Source organism: Ciconia boyciana, chromosome 25 (genome assembly GCF_034638445.1).
Source record: "Ciconia boyciana chromosome 25, ASM3463844v1, whole genome shotgun sequence".
NCBI lineage: Eukaryota > Metazoa > Chordata > Aves > Ciconiiformes > Ciconiidae > Ciconia > Ciconia boyciana.
The window spans coordinates 3,175,558-3,201,386 of NC_132958.1; the positions used below are offsets into that span (position 1 = coordinate 3,175,558).

The 25,829-nt window shown below is 40.9% G+C and overlaps 1 protein-coding gene across 8 annotated transcripts in view; it reads right to left on the reverse strand.

Annotated features, from left to right (window-relative positions):
* DOCK5 (dedicator of cytokinesis 5) overlaps positions 1-13,045 on the reverse strand; it is a 90,205-nt gene extending 77,160 nt beyond the window's left edge. For all 8 annotated transcript variants that reach the window (XR_012039717.1, XR_012039715.1, XR_012039712.1 and 5 more), the window contains exon 1: positions 12,841-13,045. Coding sequence is in view for 1 of the 8 variants with exons in the window: in XM_072846426.1 (XP_072702527.1) it covers positions 12,841-12,883 (43 nt within the window). In the remaining 7 variants the exon portion in view is untranslated. The remainder of the gene's footprint in view (positions 1-12,840) is intronic.
* Between the last annotated feature and the right edge of the window lie 12,784 nt (positions 13,046-25,829).

The window sequence follows — 25,829 nt, forward strand, 5'->3', positions numbered from 1 at the left end:
AGAGGGCTGTGCCTTGCTTCCTCTGAACAAAGAATCACATTCAGTGCTGTTGCAATAACCAGACTTCATCTCATTACATCTTTCAACTGAAGAGTCAAAAACTATTGTACGGAAACAGAAGTATGTGCTTTTATGCTGCAAGAACCCTGTATTAAGAAATGGCACTTATGCCGCACAGCCCCATTTGGAGAAGCCTGGTATGCTATCTGTTGCCAAGATATAACCAAAAAAACAGTGGCTTTATTTAAAAAACAAGGAACTGCCCAAGGAATTAATTCTTAATGGGAACAAAGGCTTTTTGATGTTTGAGCAGAAACGTTCTTGTAACTTCCCCGGAATTCGTGTCTGAAAAATTGAGTATAGCATAATTAAGATTTATATGTAAGATTTATAAACTACTTCAAAAAAAAAAAAAAGAAAGTCATGGTTCAGCACTGTGAAACATGCATATTAACTGATTGTTACAAAAAAAATTACTGCTCCTAAATTGGTTGATGCTGACATTCAGTCTCAATTCTGCAAAGTTCCAAGTGACTGCTTGGCATTTTGAATGCAAATAATCCAGAATAACAGGATTATGCGGATGGAAATGCTTTCGTTAACAGCCATCATTAGGCTTCAGAGTCAAACATCTGATGAGCTAGAGGTGGACCTTTAACATCTTGTATACTTATTGTTTCAGGCTGACCTTACACACAGGAATACACTTGGAAGGACTTCTACTTATCCTTAAAATTTTTAAGCTGTGCTATCTTAAAAATGGGCATTAAATCAACTGAGAAATTATACAGTCCGCCTATGCAGGAGGACATGGCATGGCCTTTCTGATTTGAATTCTGTAACTATCAGTTTCTACAGTCATTCCTTTCTTTTGAGAACTGAGAACAGCAGGAAGATCCACACTGTCCTCAACATGCTTCCAACACTTGCAGTTCCAACCTAAGACAATTCCAATAACCAAATCCAAATAAGGGTGTTACCTGCTCACCTGCCGAGGACAAAGAAGTGTGTCTGCCAGATGCACGATTGATCAAAAGTCTGCTAAGATTTTTCTGATTTCCTCTGAATAACAGAGTATTATCCTGGAGATGGGACAGGCGAATAGTCTAAGGTTTTGGAGAGTCTGTCCTGCACAAACAGTCTAAATCAAACAAATTTCCAATTTTGGGACTGAGGAAGATTTTCTCTTTCAGTCATACCATCATCAACTTTTGGATACTCCTGTCTCTCTCTCCATCATAGACTGGATCAGATTCTAGGATCGATGGTTCAATCTCTTAAAGCCTGGATTGTTTCAGGAAAAAAAACAACTCAACCTCAGCCCACGGGAATATGGATGGCTTCACAAGCGTTACACAAGTGCTCCAATGAGATGATCTAATGGTCTCTTACAGCCTTAAACTCTACAGACTAAAACCACAGTCAGCTGCACAACAATGCTCTGGAGCAAGTGGCAGACCCAATGACAAATTAGCCCATGTATTTTAATTAGAGCTTCTTAGTAGATTCAGATCAGGCAAACTGAGGTGATTCAGAATTGCTGAAGCAGGAGACATACTGATTATAAAGGAAAAAGAAATAATCTCTATCTTTTCATGTCTACAGAATTCCCATTAGTCATCTTCCCCTCAATTATTTGTTGCAAAGTGTTTATAACACAGCAGCTGTATGAAAATAAAGGAGATTCTGTTCTCAGAGTGCATCTATACTGCAATACAGAACAGAGATATAGATCCTAAACATACACTGTCATCACAGCATAAGCTGTTTTGTCTCTCTGTAAGTGTGCTTGGGGTAGAAGCAGCCAAACTGTAGCTGCTTCTGTGATCTGAACTGCACAGAGACCCTCTGTTATACTAATGAGAATCTAGAGTAAATTTTCTCGATGACCAGTGACTTTTCCGGACTTATTTTTATGACAGTGCCTAGCAGAGTGAGGCTACAGTGCACTGGTTATAGCATTATGGTGTACTAACCCAGTCTTTGCTGTATATGAGCAGATATACACTTGGAAAAATCTCGGTAACTCTCTCTTTCTGTCACTAAGTGCACGTTTTAAAGTAGCTCCACATTTTGCCCAGATGAAAGAACTTTGAAGTCTCAGCCCCTCCACCTCCTCCTCACAACTAGGCTGTGGAAACCAATGGCAAGGAAAACCTACAGTAGGAAAACCACCAGAAAACAAGTCTCTCCAAATGCACTTAGACAGCCGTTCATACAGACAGCCACCCTGGGCAACATCCTGCTACGGTAGAACCCACTCTGGCTTCACCCGCTGACTAAAGAATCAACTCCATTCAGAGCTTCTAGGATTTGCAATAACCCACTCTGACCTCAAAAGTTACACAAACACCTCCCATCTCCAAAAATCCAATTTTCTCTTCTGCCCATCTCAATGTGGAGTTTAAAGCTCTGCTGTTTTTAGACAGGCAGTAATTTTCTAAACCATTTTCCTGAAAACACGTACCAGAATAATGCATAGCAGAGTCACAGTACATAATAGTAAGTATGCATTTTATTTTACGTAAGGGTAACGCATACACAAATCGTTAGCTGTGTAATTTTCTTCACCAGACTCTCTACTTCCTATTATCATTTTCACTCTAAAGGGCCCTAAGGGATTTCAAACTCAGATAAAGAATTAATCTACATTAGCTGTCCCAGCTTATGTCTGGAGTAAGAGGGAGTGCTGTGAGCCAATGGAGGAATAAATGAGTACTAGCAGTGTAGGAGCCAACCTGCTCCTGAATATACTACGCCCAACATAATCCATTGCTTGATTAAAATAAAAAAGAAAAAGAGTATTTCCTTCAACTAGACCTGCAATCCCAGTCTCCTTGGAACATCATGAACTGTCCCCTTTTGCAGATACGCAGATGGAAGAAGAAAATAGCCTATCGTCTCTTCTTGAAGATTCACACTTTTGTAAGCTTTTATCAGGTTGCCTTGATGCATCTTTCTACAACAACCACTTAAGGTTGTCTGCAAGACTACCTAGGCTGTGGTTTAGAGGAATGCCCTTGGCTTTTGTTCCCATTGCATTACCAGCCTCCACCTACTTCCTGCAGTCAGTGAGAATGGTGCCTGCCTAACAGCATTCAAACATAAAAAGGGAAGATAAAATAATGAGGTGTTAGCCACAGTGTAAAACAGTTTTTAAGGCTACGGTCTGCTTCAGATCTGGCTGATTCAAACTAAACAACATCCAACAGCATGTCGGTGTTCAAGTGGAATGAACAGATGCAGGAGTACCCAACTTGGCACTCACGTGCCAAAAGCAGCTTCCAAGCGCAAAAAGATGACAACACACTGCTTGTTGGGTCTGGAAGGTGGTCCTTGACTTGATGGTTCTCATTGCGGCTGCTGGAAGATCTTCATTGAGCCAAGCTGCCTTTAGTTGACAGAAGAAAAGAAGCCAGTGACATCAAACTGCCATTCCTCTTTTAGTGGTACTCAATTCTGAGCAGTATAAAGTTGGCTCAGGGAGGAAAGGTGCAGCAACAGCTGCCAATGTTGTTATTACTACTGTGCCACAGAGAAACCTCAGATCCTGGTGCTATCAAAGCTGCATCTTTTACCAGCTCTAATTTCACAAAACACATCTACCGAGTGTGTTTAAATACTTCATTCATTTACCAAGATATACATCCAACTGTTTTCACTGTGACACAGTGACCTTCTCAACATGCAGGATACAAGACAAGACTGCTCCTTTTCATCCACTGGCAAGGCTACAAGAACTAGATACCATAATGACAGGTGGCTTATAGATCTTATTAGGTCAAAGGGTGCTTGATATTACTGTAAGGTGTGTATCTTCCAAGCCCTGCAGCTTTATTCTGACTCTTTGAAATCTGAGCAGTAACATCTAGCCTGCACGATTAGTATTCTCCCAAAAATATATTAAATCACAGTCTTGTCCTTTAGAGCAATCGTTCTAACCTCACAACCCTGTTTCAACTATCATATGACCACAGAAATCAACAGTTTTGCCATTAGCTTTAGCTGAATCAGAATCTGGCTTGTATTCAGATCAGCCTATTGATATCACAGGAACTCAAGAAACTTAAAATATTGTGCATCTTCTCTGTATTGTACATTTTGGAGAAAGAGACTTGGCAGAAAATGGGAACATAACCACTCTTCGGGTTGTCCTCTACAAAAGAAGGGGTTCATACCTTATACCCTTCTGAGTATTGTGGTACTTGCATTCTGGTTTTAACAACTGCATATACCCACCAGAGGTTTGAAATCCAGTTTTCACAAAAGTAACCTCTGATCTTGAATGTTTCCATTTTTATGGCCTGTGAAGAAACAGATGCTCATTTACAATACACATAGAATTGCAACTGAATTTTACCAAGTCTGTCTGTAATCACCTTTTTTTCCTCCACGCCTGCAAATGTGCAACTTGTGTTTGGATACATTAAGTACAAGAATAACTTTTGCAATGAAGTTTTCAAGCAGATTTGTAAAAACAAAAAACCCAAACCATCACTTGATAAATTGGACTACTCAGCTAATTCCCAACTTGAAAGCGTGTGGCACCTTCAAAAGAATTAAGTGAATTTGCCACTGGCTTTAAATTACTGTCCTAGTTCTTACTGGGCAAAACATCAAAGGAAGTAGAAAGAAAACTTGGAAATACTACTGTACAGAACTGTGAGTGCTACTATTAATGAGTTCTGCTGTATGCGTTACTTCCAGAGGGAGCGAGGGTGGAGAGATGAGAGGAGGTCTAACACGTAAAACACTTGAGCCTGGAGTCCAACTGTGCCTACAGGCTAGTCTTCACCATAAAGTTCACTTCAGTTAAAACTTCAGCATTGTCTCTTGCTGGCATCACACCTACACATACCAACACTAAACTCAAGCTGATAGACCCACAGAGTATATAAAGCTAAGGGATCCCACTTCATCAGCTGCGAACGTAACCCACCAGAATTACAGACATAAATTTTTGTACAAGTGTTCTCAGGCCTCCACCACCTTCCCCTTTCCATCCATATGCTCAGAAAGAGACAGACAAGCTCTCCCACAATTTGCCTGAGAACTCATAGCGTGGCTTGGCCCACTGCATTTTAAGAAACCTGGGATACACTGCCAAGAAACTCTTTACCTCCACTGGATAGCACCTCTATGGAAACTAGCACTTGAGCTAACTCATGCTGGCAGGGCTAACACAAGTAGAATTTCTAATGTGCATAACCATAGGGACTTCAATTGGCCCCTGTACCTTCAGTCCTTCTGTTCAACACGGGCTTCGTAACAGATCATTCTCCCACAATGCATGCCTGTGGTTTCATTGATTCATGTCTGCAAAATGACACAAGCCCCAGTCAGAGAGCTGGCACTGCACAGCGAGATACAGTTTCACATTTCCAGAGACCTTTAATTCCAAAGCATTTTTATCTTGCCACCTATCTCAGGTAACAAGCAAAGGGCAAGCAGGGGAATAGCGTTGAAACGAGGAACAGGAAATCTTGGCTGGGAACTAAGGGTCTTACTCTGGAAGGAAAAAAACCAAACAAGAATATTGATCCCTTTGTTGTCAAGACAAATGAAGAACAAGCTACTCCCAAATTTGCAGTAAGCAGATCAGTTTTAATTACACTGCACAAGATGCAAGGAGATAAAGAATTTGGAGCTGGGTACCATGCACTGTAGCCTTCCCTTCATTTTCTCGAGCTACTTTATTCCTTTACATTAAGCACCATCTCTCTGCAGCTTGAAGCCCCCACTACATCATCAGAGCAATGAGAATGGAAGTGCTGGAAGAATCAGGTCTCTAATACTTAAGCTAGTTACTCTTGCACTTAAAAAAAAAAAAAAAAGGAAAAAACAACAAAAGAAAAAAGCGCTTTTGCAGAACTAATTGGCCACTATTTGCCCGTGATATTCTGAAACAGTATTAGAACTTTAGAGCTGAAGTATCAGAACTTTAGAGCTGAAGAGCTGAGCAAGAAATTGTTTTATTATTACGGCGGATCAAAGTACCGAGCTTCCCAAGAGCAGAAAACTATTATCTCCATTGTATCTCAATGAACTTTTTGCCCAGATGGAGCACTTTCCAGAATGAGGTCCACTTTTATTGCAGCAACACCTCCAAAAATTTGACAGTATAAGAAGTGGCCAAAGAACAATCGCCACAGAACAAACACTACTTTTTTTAGATACATTCTGGCAATGTGCCAGACACCTATCTCAAAGCTTCAAGAGGCTGCCAGAGCAATTCATCCTTTAAGCAATGCTCCCCCCGCTATTCCTGGGAGATCTTCCTAGGAGGTACAGTCTGTACTGTACCAAAAAGACATTTTTATCATTTAAGCAACTGGTCCAACTAGCGCTCTGAAACATCTTCAGTTTTTGAAGGCAACCATGAACTGGCCACCTAGGAAGCTATTTAGTAATTCATATTTATGTTCCAGTTTTATTAGCACATGTTTCCTGGCAAATGCACCAAAATTCATTACAGTATTTTAGGCATTCAATCATAAGTTAAATGCATTGGACCTGAAAACATAGACTCATTCTGGCAGCAAGGGGATAAATGCGTTTATGACTTTGGACTACGGTAGTTTTAAGCTTGGCCATGGTTGTGTCTTTAACGTGCTAGCATAAATAAGATTTTATTTTCCCCCTAAAAGCACTAATTTAAAGAAATGTCCTACCAGTCAAGTTAAGTGCAAGTTAAATAGCGGGGGGGAAGTTTATTTTCAATTAAAGAAGCTTTGGCAAGCTTGCATGTAGAAGGGGTGGACATTTTTCAACTTCTGAATGATAGGGAAAGATTATGACACATTTACTGCTTCTTGATCAACACGCTATTGGTTTAAGTTTTTTCAGTTCTTGAACTTTTATTATTTTGCTTTTCGTTTCCATAGTTCCAAATGCAGATAGCATTTGTGCTAGCAAATACAGTCCCATGCCAAAAGAAGAACCACAAGAATATGCAAGAGACCGGTGCAAAATTCAGAACTGGTCGGCACATCCAGCTCTAGCAGAAGCTGCTACTTAGAGCCTCTTGACACCTCTGAACATTTAGGCCCACATCTAATCAGCAAGAGCCAGCTCAGCCAGAACTCTAGAAGGCAACTAGCAGTTCTGGATGCCTCAAGAGAGGATTCAGAGCCTCCATAAAGAGACCTGACTGTGTGTAAGATGAACGGGATGATCATTCCTAAACATCAGGACTCTTGGTGATGTTTCAAGGTGGATACCCAAGAGCTAAAGCACCCAGAAGTCACAAGACACTTCTAGAAATACTGCTTTTCAAAGTAAGAATAAGAAAAGGAACCGTTACAAGTCTTGTTCACGCCAGCAATGACTTTGAAGTTCACAGGATTAGTTTCACTGGGAACTACTTAAGGAGTAGAGCAGTAATCACCAAAAGTAAGAGACAGACAGACTTGGGCTTATATGGATTAACAAAAACCAGAAAGGACTATGGAAGCAAGAAGTAGCACAGCCAACTTTCACATCAAATAAACCGTAGACACAGCAGTAAAAATTGGGGAACTAAATCAGAAATAAAGTGTCATATACTTCTCGGAAGATTCAAAACTTTTTGCTGTCAACAACGCCAAGATTTTACTTTTCCCTGTTGAAAGTTTTGTTGGTATTGCCATCAACACGACAATTTTTAGACACAAATCATAATAAAGCAAATGGAAGGAAAAATGAGTAGTTATAGAGTGTTTCTATCAATAGACAGGTCGACAGTCACTTCTGCGGTAGGAATGGGCTCCTCATCCTTCTAGAGCCCTTGCAGGAACCTGTTGCACAACAGTGGACTTCAGTTTCAAGTTAGAAGCATTCTGCAAGAATGGTAGGCATAAAGCAAGCAGCAAGTTGAAACAAATATGAGTTTTGCTCTAATTTGACAGGATGTACTACTATCAGTACTGTGAAACTCCTTTGATCACAAACCGTATTTCGAGACAACTTTGCAGAAGATGTATGAGGATTGAACATGAAGCCAAGACCTGATGGCCCAGCATATCAGAAGTTATCACAAATCAAACCATTAGTAAGAAAATCTTATTCTGCAGCACTCTCTCTTCCTCTCTGATCCTTTGCATTTCGGCTCACATAAATCACAAATGTAGCTGGCAGGCACTGGTTTACATTTGAAAAATTACTGCCATTCCTGAGACATGACGCAGCTGATTGTAACTCAACCACCACATGGTATTTTGACAAAGTAAATACTTCTTTGCGACAAGAATAGTCCTATGGTCCGGTCCCTCCAGCAAGGAAAAATGTAATGGGTTTTAAAGGCCACCAATAACTATTAGGGGTAATTACCTGTCATTTTACAAAAAAAAAAAATATTCAAAAATAAAAAACCCAACAAAATAAAAGATGATAGATTGAAATTCACAGGCTGCTTTTTGCCACTGTAATGAACAGTTTCTTTTGGTAATATGGCTAAAGTATTTTAGCCATAGCAAGTGGCCACGCTTCTTTTGGAACCAGATCACATCGAGCCATTCCCTTTCAAATAGCCACCCATGGATCCACATACTTAGAAGTGCAAAATGGGAATTCCCTGAAACAGGATGTGAAGAGGCAGGGAAAACTTGGGAATTAAAGCCACCCAAAAGTTTCTCAACCTTTCCCCTCCCAGCCCCCTGCCTTTAAAAACACACCAGATCAAAATGCTTTCCACAGAGTGACGGAACCATTTTGTTTAATTAGCTTCCCTTCAACCCAGCATTTTAAGGCATTTTCTAAACAATACGTGACTCCGGTTTTACTCAGAGCCTATAAAGATCACCAAAACACAAACAATGTATTGATATACCTCACTGACCAGTGACGCTTTTGTGGGCTCATAATAGTCTTTTAAGTTATACATTTAACAATTTGGAGAGATCATAGACAACAAATATTGCCTAAGCTTTCACTTGCTCCTTCTAAGCAGAACATCACAATTTGTGGCTTTCAGTGTTTTGCTGCAAGCTCCAAGTTTGTTGTTGGGTTGAAGCATTTTGTGGTTTGTGGAGTGAATGGTCCATTATGGCCTGCAACTGCAGAGGCCTGGCCACAATAATCTGCCTGGTCCTTCCCCAGCCCTACCATACAAGCTCTATGAAACAGTCACTACCTCAGAAATAAGGGTAAATTTACATTTCAAGAGATAGTCATACCAGTGCATCCAGGTGCAAGCCACCATCTTCATCAAAATGCAAACTATTCTGGACCTCATGTCTCAGAGCTCTTTCAATAGAACTTCAGTGCATAATTTCTTATTCTGGAAGACCAGATTTGTGGATTGGCTGAACAATAGGTACATACACAGATCAAACTACATAATTATAAACAAACACTTCACATCCTGTTAGTTCGCGGTCAAAGGCGACACGTAAAGCACGTGTGTACCTGATACATCGTTACAGTCACCTGAAAACCATTCTGGCTGAAAACTCTGCACTTTTTCATTTCTGAATTCATTTTGAGCTGGGTCAGTTCCCTGACCTGTCTTACCACACTGCTATTGCCTGCAGGAAGGAGTCAGAAAAAGGGGTCCGATTGCTTGTTCTGGTAGCAGCCTGGATTTACACCAGAATAGAATAGCTTATGACTCCACAGACTCCAGATTCTCTCATACGTGGTACTGAAACCATTAATACAGAAACCATTAAACCGTTAATACTGAAACCATCTTCTCCAGTCCACAAAGGACACTTACATGTTAAGAACAGATGATGACTAAAGAAAGAATTGCTTTTACAACTGAAGTGTAATACTTAAGTTGAAGTTAATGCAAGCCCGTGTTACTGCCAGCAGAAAAAGAAAATAATTACATTGTTGATTCTTATGCCCTAAGTTAATACTTCTAAAACAAACAGATAATAAAACTTAAAAATCGTGGAGAGTCATTCAGGTATTCTTTCCTTCAGAGCATGTTCCTTTGACTGAAAAGAGTCTGCATGAAAGGCATTCTGCAAATGACACCACCTTTTTGAGAGAAGCACTTGACCAAGAATAGGTTACTTCATGTAGTTTGGCCCTACAACCGACCGGCTTTCAAGCAAGATGCACCAGATAGTATCCTTCCTTCCCAAATTAGAGGTGAAGCACATTGAAAGAAAGCTTCGTGAGACCCAGAAAATCCTGTTGCTTAAAGAGGCAAGATGTTGCCCATCAGATGATCAGCAGCGTTTTTGTCCCTTTACAAGGCTGAAGCTTCCAAAATCCCATCTGTTACTGGGTTGAAAATTCATTGCAAGTGAGAAACTGCAAGCCATTTGTCTCTCACGTATGCTTCCCTAAAAATGCTACAATTTCCAATCTTGCACTCTCTGCTGTCTGCCATTTCAGCCCATATGCCTTCTGTATTATCCATGCTAAAGCTAGCAGTCTCCAGGTTTAAACAATTGAGGACAAAACTAGAAGGCAGCAAATCAGTTTGAACCCACAATCAACAAATCTGTAGAACAGAATCCAGGACATAAACCATAATCCAGGACATAAACCATTCTGAACTGAAATGCAAAAATCAGACAAGTGACACTGAATCACACTGCGTACTTCTTGGAATTTCTTACTGCGTTGCTATGATTTACAGGGCTGTGCTTAAAATAAGTGCAAATAGTTCTATATTAGTTTCCGAAGCACTGACAACTAACAGCCACAATGTAGGTGTTCTTTTTGAAAATTATGAACTTTTATCTTTACACTTCACAACTATCAACTTACCCATGCTACCAGTGAATGGAAGTTGTTACCATCTAATGGCCTATATCATACAAATCAGTGGCATTACACTCATTACATACACCTTCATAACTGGTACTAACAGGCACCCTGGTTAGCAGGCAGATTAACGGCCCAAAAAGCTCACACTTTCCTCTCAATCCTCATCAACTTCTTCAAATTAAGCACAAAACCAATGAGGACTGGTACCTGAGCGCAAAGCTTGAGCACCGCAGAGGGTGCAGCTGTAGGTCGGAAACTGACAAGTCTGCAAACATCAAATTGACAAAATTACGATTCCATTAGTGCCACGTATCAAACACTGACTGACAAAGCTAGTCACTACATAAATAATTCTGTTGACTGCCTGTGGATTAACCCTATCAGTTCTGGTTGCAAATTAAATGCAAAAGCTGAAGCATTATAGACTCTGTGTCAGTTTGGTCCATGTGCCTGCATACAAGGGAAATACGTATCTTTTTCACACAGCTGTCTGAACACACAGAAGTAAGGGGGTACTTCCCACCGGCACACTTTTTGATTGGTAACGTAAAGGAAGAGGCAGTTTTTCCCTCCACCCTGCTTACTCACAAGCCAGTGCCCTTTCTGGGAGAGGAGCTGTCATAATCAGCAGTTGGCTCAAGCCAGCTCTAAAAACTCACCCCGGAAGCTAATAAAAAGGAAGCTAGAGGAGTGCCTCTGATTCATCCTACTGCCCAAGGCCATTCTTGAGGTAGAAGATCCTTGCTCAAAGGTGTGCTTAAAAAACCCCACCATAATCTAGCACAGCCAATCATACTGGCATTATATAATTTACTTGATTATAATACCAAAATTTTGAAATTCCTGATGCTCAGAGTAATCTCACCAAGTCATACATACAGGCTCCCATATATAAATAGCCTAGGCTGTTACCTACACAGAAAGAAACAAAGTTCAGGGCGTACAATACTCCACACCCTCCTAGTTACCAAAGCAGAAACTAGATAAGGTTGTGCCGCGTGTATCTCTGAAGCTTAAGCCACAGTCCTGCAAGAAGTGGGCTGCCTCTCTGCAAAGCCACTCCGAAATCAAGTGGGCAGCTTATTTCAAATTCACTCTGTGAAAAATTGTGCAGGATGAGGTTCTTCACCTTTAAACTCATGGACTGAACTTGAATGAACAACCTCATGGGAGTCAGGGCAATTAACACTTTGCAAGCATGAAATTAAAAATTTTTCTCACATCAGGAAGTCCACTGTGGAACACAAGGGGCAAGGAAGATCACTCCTCATTAAAACAAACTATCAGAAGTTGTTTGTGTTATGAGCGGTTTCCTGCCTATTGTTCTCTGCCCAGTTGTCACAAGCAACCTCAAAATCGTGTGGTTTTCAATTTGTCAAAGTCTCAAGAAAAAGAGAGCTTATCACCGCCACCGTTGGCTATGTTCCTCCTAGAGAAAAGCGAGCCAGCATCCAACAGTCTCCTTTGAATCATAAAGAGGAGGACAGGGCAGAAGGTACAAGGTGTCAGTCAAGCTTTCATCATTCCTCGCCCTATGTCAAGATTTCCACCCCCTTGCAAAGCGGTCACCCACAGTCCTGAATTTGCTCATTACAACCATCATATCCTGTCATCACTTTTTCTACCCACATCTTCATTTTTGCTGCTATTTTAGAGTACTCTTCACTGTAAAACACGCTGGAGGGGCAAAATTACAAAGGTCAGTCCCGAACTTGCAGGATTCCAGAAACCCAGAGCTCGCAGGGTGTGAACCGGACACACACCACTGCCTCCATCCCTAAGGGTTCAAAGAGTGAATACCCGCTGCTGAAACCTGAAAGTGGAAGAGAGCACAAACTCAAAAAAGAAAAGAATTAAGAAAGTGTGTGGAGAAGAAACGACTCCAAGGTGTGCAAAAGGCAAAGAATGACCCTAGATGGGAGAAGCAAATGAACGTGCGGTGCAGGGAAACCGGGGACTCGGCAGCGGCGGAGCGGGGAAGCAGACCGCCGGGACCCGGAGGGAGCGGCGGCTCCCGGAGAGCGCACGCAGGGCGGGGGGGTGCCGCGACGGCAGGAGCGGAGGGAAGGGGAGGCACGGCGAGCGGGGAAGGGGCGCACGGGGCGGGGGCGGCCGAGCGGCCCGGCTGGCACTCACCGACCCCGTACTTCTCCCGCTTGGTGGGGATCCAGCGGGCCATGCCGGCGGGCGGGCGGGCGCTTCCCCGCGGCGCGGCTCGGCTCAGCGCGGCCGCTCGCCCGCCGCCGCCCCGCCGCGCTGCCTGGGGCCGGCCGCCCCGGGCCGCTCCGCCATGCTACGAAACTTCCCGGCAGCCGCCCAACTTTCCTGCCTCCCCCGCCGCGCCGCGCCGAGCGGAGAAGGAGGGAGGGAAGGAGGGAGGGAGGCGGCTCTCCCCGCCCCGGCGGGGATCACCTGCTCCCGGCCCGGCCCGCCCCGCCCCGGGGAACGGAGCCCTGCGCTTGCCGGTGCTGCTGCAAGGTGCTAATGGGGCACGGGGGAGCCATAAAGACAAACACTGCAGAGAACACTAATGGGGAGGGTGGGCAGCTAGGGTTAATGGGTCCCATTGTTGCTCCTTCATATACTGATGTATAAGCGTGCAGACATTTTCCCACTGTTAGCATAAATTCAGAGGTTTAAGAATTAATTTATTCATAACTAAGAAAACAAAAGGGTTATTTTAAAAGTATGCCAGGCTTTTTAAAAGTATTTCCAGTATACCATCTGGAAAAATGGTCACAGGACTGCACTTTGCAAAAGATGCAATGTTCTTGTTTATAAGATTGACTTGGCACTCGGTAACTTAAACCTCCACTTGGCTCCAGCGTCGTGAACTGGGGCTTGATAAAGTATTTCAAAGTGGTGATAGAGAGACATAAGCTGTGTACGTACTTGGATCCCACAATGCAGGTCTGGCGTTCTGACCCGAACCAGACTGGCTGGCTTCTGTAGTTATGTCGGCTGTGGTGTGGCAAATAAATTGTCTGGGAGAGGCATATTCAGTAACACCTACTACACCCTTAATTAAGCAGCACCACTGCAAATCACAGTGGCAGATTCTTTATGAGGCGTTAGGTCCAAACTGAGGAGATCCAGGTTCTCATCATCTCTCCGGGGATGTAAGTAAGTAGATCTGATTTTCATTAGTGCCTGATCTTTGCTGTATGCCCATCTCCCGGGGAAGGCAATGAGAACTGTGATCATTCAGAATATTTTAAAACCTAACCACCCATTTAGCTGCACTAAAGCATGAAAATCTGTGGAGATAATATTTTTTATTATTCTGCGTTACAAGTGAGAAGCACTAGGGGTGGCTCTGCTGCTCAGCTGTTGTGGTGGTCTGGGCAGATCACTTCATCTCTCTGCAATTCCCAGCCTACATCCCTCCTGCGTGTTCAGAACAGCTTTCCATACTACAGACTCTCCCACCTGTGTTTCTAATAAGTTTAATTTGCCTTGATCTTCACTGGTGCCTCTAAGTGGCAGAGTAATACAAATAAGAATTAATTACTGGTAATTTGCTCTAACAAATAAACTTGTTCTTTGCAAGCCAGAATTTTAAACATAAGGACACTTGATATCACTATTAGTCACAGTATTGTTGTACAATACACTGTTTTTTTAACAATATGTGGTGATCTGTCATCTGTCAAGAATGTGTGGCCCATGAATTTGTTACACACACGCTGTGTTCCTCATCTAGCTGTGATGTGCAGTAATGTTACACTCGGTTTCCACTAGAGAGCCAAATCCTTCTTTAAAATGATGTTTTGATCTTCTCCCAAGGGCTGCTCATGACATGACTGAGATGCTCCCAACTGTAATCAGATGTGTACATCTGAACCACTGAACGTGACAACACATTAAATATGGACATGGGCTCTTTCAATGGCACCAGAAGCTTCAACACAGAGTGTGTCAATACGTAGGACAAGTTATAAGAAAAAGAGAAGAGATTTGCAAGCTGGAACTGGGTAACTAATTTGATATTTATAAAACACTAATTCAACCCAGCCAACCATGATCAGATGGTGTACGGGCACATATCTGAAGTCATTGTTCTTATGCACAAAAACCTCCAGCTAAAGGTTTAGCAGTGCCACTAAACGTAGTGTTTGCAGTGGTTTTGTAGAGATCCAAGGGCTCACAGAGAGTAGAGGGCACTGCCTAGAGCCTGTCCCCTCACCACAGAACAGAGGCATCCAAGCTTGTATGAAGAGCAAATACTGAGGTATTTTGCAAATTCTTTTACTCTGGAAGATTCCCCAGACTTTTTTTAGGGAAGCTTAATATTGCAAAGTGCTTTTAGACCTTAACACGAAGAGTAATGTAACTAGGCTATCAAGACAATTAAACAGGGTGATGGCTGTCCTAGGCCTCTGCTCTGATCTTGGACCACCTGGATTCCAAAATACTCCCCACTACGAATGGGATACGGCTTTTCTGCGGCCCTTTTGCAGTGTATGTCAGAACAAGCCATGCAGAGGAGACTGCTTTTTTTGCATTACCCTGCATTTCCTTCTGTCCAGGGAACACTCCATCCGCCCTTGGAGGGCTGCTTTAGCAATGCCTGAAGTGTTAGTCTTGTAAAAGTTTCAGTGCTTCCAGCTAAACATTCCTTGCTGCAATTCAAGGTGCTATGTGTGTGTTAACAGCCAAAGTTAGTTAAAATGACCCTCCTTAGAAAAACAGCTGTTTCTTTTCTGGTAAAGATAGTTTTCTTTCTTTCCATTTTACTTATGCTCAGCCATGGCTTTCTGTAGCATCATCCCAAATAAAGAAGGGAAACAGCTTGATGAGTAGCATCTTGTAGATGACAAGAGAGGGACTGTGGAACATGTCTAGATCTGAGGCCAAATTATTAAAGAAGAAAAGTATTCATGAAGACACTGAAATGAATTTTTGGAAGACCACCTGTATTCTGGCTGCCAAGGCCTTTGGCTAGAGGTTCTCTAATCAAGAATCTAACTGACAGCCTAGAACCTTGATTTTTCTTTAAGATTCTTGCTTTTGTAGTTAAGCTGGCTGAGCTGTGCCAGTATTTTCCAACCCAGGTAAAGCAAATTCTTGGCAGCAAATGAAAAACAGAGCAAAGCATGAAAGATAGACAAGTAGTAACTAGCGTAGCTGGCTTTATTACTGAAGTAGGGAAAGTTGGTGAATGTTTCATTAAATATAATGATTTGCAAATGTCAGGGGCACATGAAAGAAGCAATCTCAGCTATCGCTGAAAGTAGGTTTTATTTCAGAAAGCCTTTTATTTAATTTTATAATATCACCACATATTTTTTCTCCTTCTCTCTTTCTTTTCATGCTCAAGTGTTGTTTAACAGGGCCACTAACGGTGAACAGTCTGGACCCTGTTCTTCTCTGCCTCAAACAGGAGCAGGATAGATAGTTAAATTCTAATTGAGGCTGCATCACAGATTAACTCAGTTTCCATAAATACCACACCAGAACCACAATACTGAGGTCACGTTACCGATCAGAGCTGGAGAGAATTTGGGTGAATAAGGTTCATTCACATTTTTAGTGCACTAAGAAAGTCGTATTACTCCTGGGTCTTTTACTTCATAGTTGAAAGGACAGCGTATTTGCAAATTATCAGACTGCTGAAGTAAAACCTTTATCTAAACTTAGCATTTCAAAATGTGAAGTTAACAGAGTCATTGGAAAGAAGCCCGTGTCTTAGAAACATTTCTGAAGTACTATCTAACTGCATCTTTTTTCGTGGCGTAACTGGTTTAAGAAACGTAATTCTAGTGCCCTCCTGTGTTCCAAGTAAGAACTACAATAGCTAAAGAATATACCGACCTTCATTCAATGAATGGAAAAGGGAAGAAAAAAAGGTTTTTCCTGTGGTAACACTTAAGAACTCTTCTAGTCACCAGCCTGGATCCTATCTAGCTAGGTTCTGTGCATATACAAACAAAAAAGATGGCACTTGGATCAAGCAGTTTACATTCAAAGCAAGAGAAAGGACGTGGAAACTGTGGAGAAAAACAAAAAATAAAACCATGCTGTTCACCAAAATAGTAAGTGGTTTTAGCACACCAACTAAAAAACTACTACTACAACTAAAGCCATCTGTTAATTAATTTAATAAGTCAATCCCTCTAGCTGATGAATGATCAGGTCTGGTTAAGAACTGGGCTCTTACTTTCTGATCACCAGCAGAAACCATAAATAAAAAGCAGCAGAGTAAGCTAGATAAGCAATTAAATATGCAAATACATACATACACCACAAATAGAAGAGAACAGTGCTTTTATCCATCTGCCTGTACATGTTTTATCATGGAACAACATTTAACATATTCTCTGAAAATCTCATAGCCCAGATACATTATAGCTCAGTATTTCACTGCACATTCTGTTACCCAAATAAGCCAAATGCTTGTATGGTAATGCTAGTTTTGTTACTTAGTTTGCATTACCCTATTGTCAGTTCATTTTATTGTTCTGTTAATGTAATAGGGATAGTTCTAAACAATTATTCAACAAACCCACTATTTACCTGCCACCAATTTCACTGGCACTCTTTTTTTTTCCTGGATTATTCTCCACCAGCACAGCAGTGAGAAAGGGCAAACATTCATTAACTAAACCGAGGTTTACAGTTTAGTTTATGCTTAGTTTTACAAAAACTCACCCTTTGATTATCACGTGGAGCTAGGGTACGACAAACTTGTACAGAAATACTTTCTCCTATTTACAGCTAAAGAGTAAGCAAAGGACTGTGTAACCAACACCAGCTCATGCATTATTGCAAGATCTCTCTCTTCTGCAAATACATTTCAGTATGTTCCATCTTCCTGCAGTGATGGAAGGAAACAATTTCTTCCCTGGAAGAAATATATAGCAGCTCTGTGCACACCTCATTGACCCAAGGTCTAACATGAATGGGTGTTCACTGTTTCCTTGTTTTATTTATACACAGTACAAATTGCTCCTTAAGCAGGGCATATAGCATTTCTCTGAATAGAACAGGGTAGCAAATTCCCCAGGAGGCTAACTGCATATGATAACACGCCGTTATCCTGCATGGTATTCTAGGCTGACAAACAAGCAGAACCGCAGGTAAACAATGCTTCTGAGAAGACGGGTAATGGAGAAGATGCTATGTAAAAGTTGTTGCTTTTATGTAAAAATACCAAAAGCAATTACATGATTTGGGCAGGAGATTTCCTGTCCAAAACTGATGTATGTCTTGGGGACAGATCTGTAAAGGTATTTAGATGCTTAATGATGCTGAAAGGTGCCTAGCAGGAATTTAGAAGTACCTTAAAAGCTAATTCCTACTGAAATTAATGTAGGAACAGTAAGTTTCTCAGAAAGCCATTCAGGCTTAGATTTGCTAGTGTATGTCTAAGCTAATAAAGACCTGACATTGCATGTCCCCAGCACTGTACCACACGAGCTTACCAGCTCAAATTCAGAAGCTGTGTAGATACTGGCTTCACATGGCTTACTCAGTTGGGTTCAGCAATGTTCAAAATCTCCCAGTTTTAATGACTTCAGGATCTGCATTCAAATAATAGGCAGGCACAGACTTCTTGGAGAGGTCAAGAAGACTTCACTTCCCCTTAGCAGCAGCAACTGGCATGACTAATATCCCCTAATATCCCTAGCATGGGACAAGTTGGCAGACACAGCGCTATGTAGTTCCCCTGGATTCACTCCAAGTCAGCCCTGCATTTCTTCAGTCCTAATGGGGTAGAGCTGTTGATTCCAATACAATTTTGCCACTATTGAGTTGGGGTAATACAGTTATGGTGCTGAGTAGGGTAATAGTTTGTTAGACAGGTTTATCACTTTTTCTCAAGAGAAATTCTAGATGAAATGTAATCATCTCTGTTTCATGATTTTGTGCAAATATTTCCAGTGCCATTTGACTACTGAAACTTGACTCTTTTTCAATTAAACAGGAATGGGGACTACAACAGCCCTTAGGCAGCTTTGAAAATTTCTGCCTTGATGTATCCCTAAGTCAGATGAACAAGTTCTGAGTAATCAGTTAGTTGGCATTTCCATTTTAATAGCTTTGTATTTTTCTGTCTGAGTTTATTAAAATTTCAAAGCTTAGCCTCTCTACCCCTCCTCCATCTGTTTCTTTTTAAGGAAAGACAGAAGAATCTTCCCATCTAGTCTGCATTTTATCCGGATGGTGATCTCTCCCTTTGTTCAGGCATGAATTCTATCCATGCAAATCAAAGCATCAATCATGCAATCAACTTTTGCATTAGTTGCAAAGCTCAGTAAGATATTTGCTTCATTAGAAAATGCAAGGTGTAACACCACATCTGCAACACTGAAGAGTATGTTCAATGCTGCAAATGCCAGCATGACGCATGCACTTATTTACTTATCTGCACCAACAAAAAGTGAGAAGGCCAATACCTTACTCCTGTAGGTACTGTTAAGTCCCAAATCCAATATTCCTAAAATGAAACACAATGGGAAATGATACCTCAAGTGGTAGAGCGTTCAGAGATCTCACTTGTAGAATTGCTTTTAACTATCTTTATCATCTATAATTCACTTGAGTCCATTTATTGCTGCCACGTACACTGAGAAAGAGCCTCATGGGCCAACAGCAAATTCAACTCTTCAGCTCATGAATGAATAACTGCTGGAAGCCAGACTTTATTATTCATATTAGTAACTCATTCAGTGGTCAAGATCCTCAATCGATGTAAATCAGCACAGCCTCACGGAAATAAATTGGTTTGCTTGCTTTTCACATTTTATACACCAAATGTTGGTCTCAGTAATGTCAAAAAGGGTTGTGACATTAATTTCAGTTGGAGATCATCTGACTGATGTATTTCAAGTCGTGATGCCAAGACCTTTCCCAACAGCTGGATATTTAATTGTTTTATCTTGCTTTTGAGCTTCCTTTAAAAAGGTCAGCAGAAGGCATAAGCAGAGGTTATCTTGCAATTCCCTTTGTCTGAAAGACTGCTGCATGTTTGATGAAAGGTTTTGCAAGTCAGTGGCCTTGGGTAAAATCTCATAATCAAAATTGCTGGACTGGAATTTGTGACTATTTCTAGGGAGTAAAAGAACAAAAAAGTCTGACAGAAATAGACCTTTAGTACTTCAAGCTTTTATTACAAAATCTGTGAAGTAAGATAAAGATCTCTGTTACCTTATCCTGTCAACAACTGATCTGATGAGCTACGAGCTACCCAAATGAAGCCTGCCATAAAATTACATGAGCAAAGTCAGCAGATTCAAGGAAACAGCAGAATACACATTGCCAGCTACTCTAAATGAGCAATTCTCCACCAATGTCAGTGTTTCTACCACGATTTACATTAACTGAGGTCCTGATCTGTTGCCAGAGGGTGACTGAAATAGGCCAGAACCTTCCCCAAGAAATGACCATTAGCAACTCATCATGAGATCATTAGAGCAGGAAATCTGTGCATGTGTCCGAGTCTTGTATCTAGTTAAACTCTGGGTTAGTTAAAACTCCCTCAACTACTGGCTTGAGCTTTACAAATTAAGAATGATGAAAAGCAAGCAGCAAGTAACTCTTCCTTCAAAAATACTGAAGTAATTTCCTTTCCATTCTTCACAGTGAATCAGCCCAAAGAACAGGCCCAAGAAAACACCGAAAATGGGCTTAAAGGAACTGATTTCACTGGTTTTTAAAAGGATGCTCAAACTCATAGAGGAAGAACAGTTGAGGTGGCATTGCTGTTTAAAACTATATTCCATGGCTAATTGCTGTGAAGGGAAAAGCAAAATCTCTTTTTTTTTTTTCAATCTTTCTGTTAAAGAAGTTTTCAGTGCCTGGGACATAACCTAGGGATTCCAAATTCCCACACTCTGTTTTAATAATTGCATTTTCTTCTTTTGTTATTTTATTAGAGAAAAAGAGCATTTGATACTGGAGGAAGAACTCTATTTATAAATTCAAAAAAGATCACTTTCACAACTGGTGGGTTGATTTAAACTCCTCTCTCTCAAACTGGTATTGGTCTATGAAAAAGCCGTAATACTGATGGCTTTTCTTTCATCTAGTTGTTCATTTCTACAGAACTAAATGGTCACAGGGTTATGTTTTCGGCCCCTTGTTCCTAACCGTATTAAAAAACATATTCACAGACTTTCTAATATTGTTTTCTATGTAAGCAATTGCATATAGCAACTCAATGAATGGTTTGGAACTGTGAAAAGGAAGCACAGAATTCTGCTAGATTTGGAAGAGCAAAAACATGTCCCCAGGGCAATATCTGTTTTATGACACCATTCACACCATGAATATGCCTGGGCTCCCTTGTGCTATCTGACTGAATAATTACTGTGGCAATAAATGTTTTCTAGAAATGTATTGCTGATAAAATACTTAATTTCAATGCCAATGTACTGTGGAGTTTATTATGCTATATTGTTCCCATTTACTATGGAAAATTAAACCGGTTTTATAATCAGTGAGATACAACAGAGCTCAGTTAATTTCTGGACAGAAGAATAAACTTTGTTATTGCTGCTATTGTGGCATTCTTCACCTACCCATAAAAGACATTTCATTGCAAAAGACTAAAGGATAAAGGAAAAGATTACTGAATACATAATTACTCTATATTTACAACACATGGAACAGCAAGGACAGCTGTGATGAAAGTTTGTTTTAATGCTAAAAACAGATAGAAAGGTGTTTTGCCAACACTTGAGGAGCTGAGAGACCGAGTCAGTAGTAATGCTCAGACCAATAAAATAAAGATTTCAGCAAAATTCTTGGTGTAACAGCATCAACTGCCAGTTGTGTTAATCAATGAAGGATACATGTTGCTGTAGCTAGTAGTTTAGTATCTTAGACAGAAACTCTACTTATTTACACCAGTATGAATGCAGGTTGAGTTTTTCTTATCTGTTTCTTATTCCTGCTTATCTGCTATCATGTAGGCCAGAACCCTCAACTGGAGCCACCATGGCACAACTGCAATAAAACAACGGGTACCAAGAGACTTGCAAACTCTAAATTTATATTTTACTTTTGTGCCAGTAAGCCTACTCCTCCCTCCTTTTTGAGATCATGTGAAAGATTAAAAGGAGGAAGTGCTGGCAGGCATTTTCATTAAGAATCACTGGCTAATTCCAAAGTGTCTATTAGTAGAAGCCCTCTTACAATGCCTGTGGTATCTATCCATCACAGCTGAATCATGGATATCGACTATTTTATATTTAATGTATCTCTTACATCTTTAATGTCTGGAGAGCTTGTTCCCGAAAGTGTCCTCAGCAGGGGGTAGTGTGGTCAGATTTAATCAAAATTTCCAAGGCTGGAAATTAGCTTCCAATAATTCTTAGGAGTTGTCTTCAGCAGACTGCAATCAATAATTCCTTTTTTAAAAGCAGTATTCTTTTTCTTGTCCCGTTCCTGGGAAGTCTATATGAAAACTATTACTACAAAATCAAGCCTCTGATTTTGGCAGTCAGGATACCAGAAAGCTAAAAACACCTATTTACGTTGGAAGCCTGTTACATGCAGGAGTAGAGTGTTTTTTCCTAAGGAGTTCAGATGCATTTTATAAAACACAGTAATTGGTTTTGCCTTACTTCAGAGGTTGCTTCCTTACAAAAAAAGTCACAAAATTTCGTTGGCGATGGGCAGATGTAGATTCAGGTGGACAGAGAGCAGCAACAGTGGAAGGTTCTGACTCTGATCTCACAGGAGTTTGATGCCTGCTTGTCTCTACTGTCATATGTAATTATTTCTCAAATAATAAATCAATGCTCATAAAAAGAAAAATCAAATCAAGATCTTAGTACTTATGAGCTCAAGCTAAAACTAAATGCTGCAGTTTCTAGACCTAATCACAAAAAATAAAGGTGCCCAAGAAGTCACTCAATCTAATACTCACGTACTCACATTTGTGGCTCAGACTAATCTCCATGTAATATGGACCTAAGTTACAAAGATGTGGATGTGCTTCATTTTGTTGCAAACAATTAATTGTTATATACAACTCTTCAGAAGTACTAACCTATAACTTAAGGGTTCTGGATACAGCATATTCTTTGCATCCTCAATAAAGACAAACTCCCTCTACTTACACGGCTTGACTTATTTGCATAAGCAGCTTAGAGATCTTTATAGGAAATGCTCTGAACAAAGTTTTATTACGTGACGCACACTTTAGAATAAAAAAAATAAAGACTGTATGCTTCTTATAACTCAATTCCATTTGCACAGGAATAAATGAGCACATGAAGGATACATTCATAGCCCTAAGAATTTCTCCATTCATCTAATACTGACTCTTTTTATAAGTTTTATCTTTCTAATTTTTTTTCTTCAACTTTCTTATTTCCCTTTTTGCCCATTGAAAAAGAGGAAAGAGACATATTCACAATATGGAGAACCAAAACTGAGAAACAATACCAATACAATAATCACTTTTTCTAGCGTACTGCCTGATGCATGCAGTACTGCTGATAAGAGACTGTCTTCAGAGCTTTGAATGTCCTCTGTGGAAGTCAATTCTCTCTCGCTTGAAATAGGCTTTCATTTTTAAAGGAAATTTATTGTAATGGCTCATTCAGTTTTGATTCTCCAGAGGCAGAATACTTCTCCTGGGAACCCCCCTCCATTCTAGAAATAAAAGTTTAGATGACATTCAAAGTTTTGCACCTCTCTTGCATATGTAGACCTTCAAGAGAGTACACAGGCTCTGTGCACTGCATCAGTCACATCATATAATACACTGAATGTGGAGCTTTTTCTTTTATAAAGGGGACCAAAAAAGGGAAAAAAGGAAGCAAAGTATGCTTGGTTCTCACTGCTTGCAGGAATGCTCTGGAACAGGCAAGATAATAAACACCTATGAGCAGTATAGTCTAGGGGTTTGAAGACCCCTGGCATTAACCCTTAAGATATCTTTTAACTTACACCCTGCTTCTCACGGCTGTTCCACGTACTGCCTTCTTCCTCTCCCTTTCCCACACAAACCTCACAAAAGGGGTACAGAGCTTGAACACAGACTTTCTGCCACTAACATTCACAGGCACCCTCTTTGTTGTCTTGATGCTCTTATACCATGAGGTTTTTTCTAACAAAGAATCCATTAGATTGTTTCATCTCTCCAGAAAAGCAAAACTTTTACAACTGTACTGGGAGGGAAAAACCTCTGCTATGGGGAAATGGAGATTAGCACTGTGGGCTGTAGAGATCCTAAATCCCTAAGAGTGAGAATTAATGACAAATATATCAAAGTTTAAGAAAAGACTCACTAAATACCAAAATCAAAGGCAAGCACTGGGATGCAGGGAGAGGGAGGGTATTAGAAATGGTTTCTTTTAAAAGGTCTAAGCCTACAGCCCTCATGTGGGAGTGGACATTCTCCATAAAAAGAGATCTACAAATGCTTTATCTCAGGGGAAGTCCTCAAGGTTACTGCAGCCCCAAACGTTTGTGAGAAGACGCTATTACATGTGTTAAACAGTAGATGCCACTAAGAGATCAGCATGGAAAACACTAGTGCTAGCCCAGACTCGGCAAGGAGTAGCCCAGCCTCTGGTAGGAGAGAATGCTCTTCCCTGCAGAATGGTAACAGCCCTGGACCATTTTACGGCAAGGCGACAGCACAGTTTGTGATATTTGGGACCAATGGGCTGGTTCCTTGGCAGAAGCAAAAGAAAAGCAAATGAAAACAGCTCCACATAAATCCACGAAGGAGCAGCAATTTGCACAGCTGAAGAGTTAGCATGCAGTATTCCAGTTTCTGCATAGTTATTTCCTACTAAAGTCCTTGCCTGCCTCAAACATTTCTGCAGCAAACATCAACAGCAAACAAGAAGAGATTTAATCTTCTTCTGCATGAAAAACCACCTCCTCCAGCACAGAGACATAAAATGAGATAAAACTGTCATTCAGTTATGCTCTCAGTATTTGCTGAGTGAGAACAAAAAGTGCATTTGCGGAGTCATGCTCTATAAGGATTCTCTATAGATGTGCACATGAACTACAACTCAAAGCATCTTCACTTTTCAAAGCCATAAGTGGCAGTCCAAAATTTTAAAAGTTATTAAGTGGCCATTGGATTTTTAAAATCCACACTGAAGACAAACTTCATAGCAATGTAACAAATACCCTCTGCAGGCTTCCTTCTGTATACTATGCCAACCCCATTTAGTTTGAAGATGTCATAGGTAATTTTTTTTTTTTTTAGTAAAACTTCGTATTCTGAGTAACTGTGGGAGCCCAGAAGGACCAGGAGTCACCGAGAGAAGATACTGCCAACTGGCTCACTACAGTAGATCGCTCCACAGGTCCTACGGTAACTCGGAACCACTGCCTTGCATGGAATAGTATTTTGCTCTACGGAAGACAGTGGCTCTGCCACTTTGCTATGGACAGGAGTTGTCATCAGGTGACAAGCAGTGACTTGTTCCTGTAGGGAAACAGCTATTGCTGTGCTCAGATCCATGCCCTCAGCACATAGCACGTACCACGCACCCACTGCCAGCACTGTTTATAACCCCCCTCTCTAGCCAGGCCAAGCGTCATGTTTTCACTTCTCTGTGCAGCCAGGAAATCTAAGACACAGTCTATCCCTGCAATAGCATAATGTAGCTCACTCACAAGGAGAACACACTGACAAGGCACTCCATTTCTGTTGCTCAGGAATGTGCCTGGACTGACGTCAGATCGCTGTTGCCAGGCATTTAGAAATATATGCACTGCCTGTAGCAAAGCAGAATCAACCAACCAAGCAAAAGAAAATAAAATTACTTGCTGGCACCTGGTAAGAAAAAGCTTCCCTCTGTTTTCCTATTCGTCTGGATTTTAATTAGGGAGTTTAGGATAGACGTCGAAGAGGAACAGATTGTCAATACCCTGCTCAAGTAATTCAGCCCAAATAATACTTATCTCTTACACAGCAGTCTAAAAACATTAACTAATTTGTTCATCAAAACTGCACCGCAAGAAAGGCAGGAAGACTTGATGATATTATTGCCTTACTGACATCAAAGACTAATCAGAGTAAGACAAAGTGCTTGATCCAACACCAGCTTTCAGGGTGGAGGATTAAGCACTATGGGATTCTAGAATCAGGCGCACATTCTTTTATAAGCCTACGCAGTAACAGAAATAGAGAGATGACAGCCTTT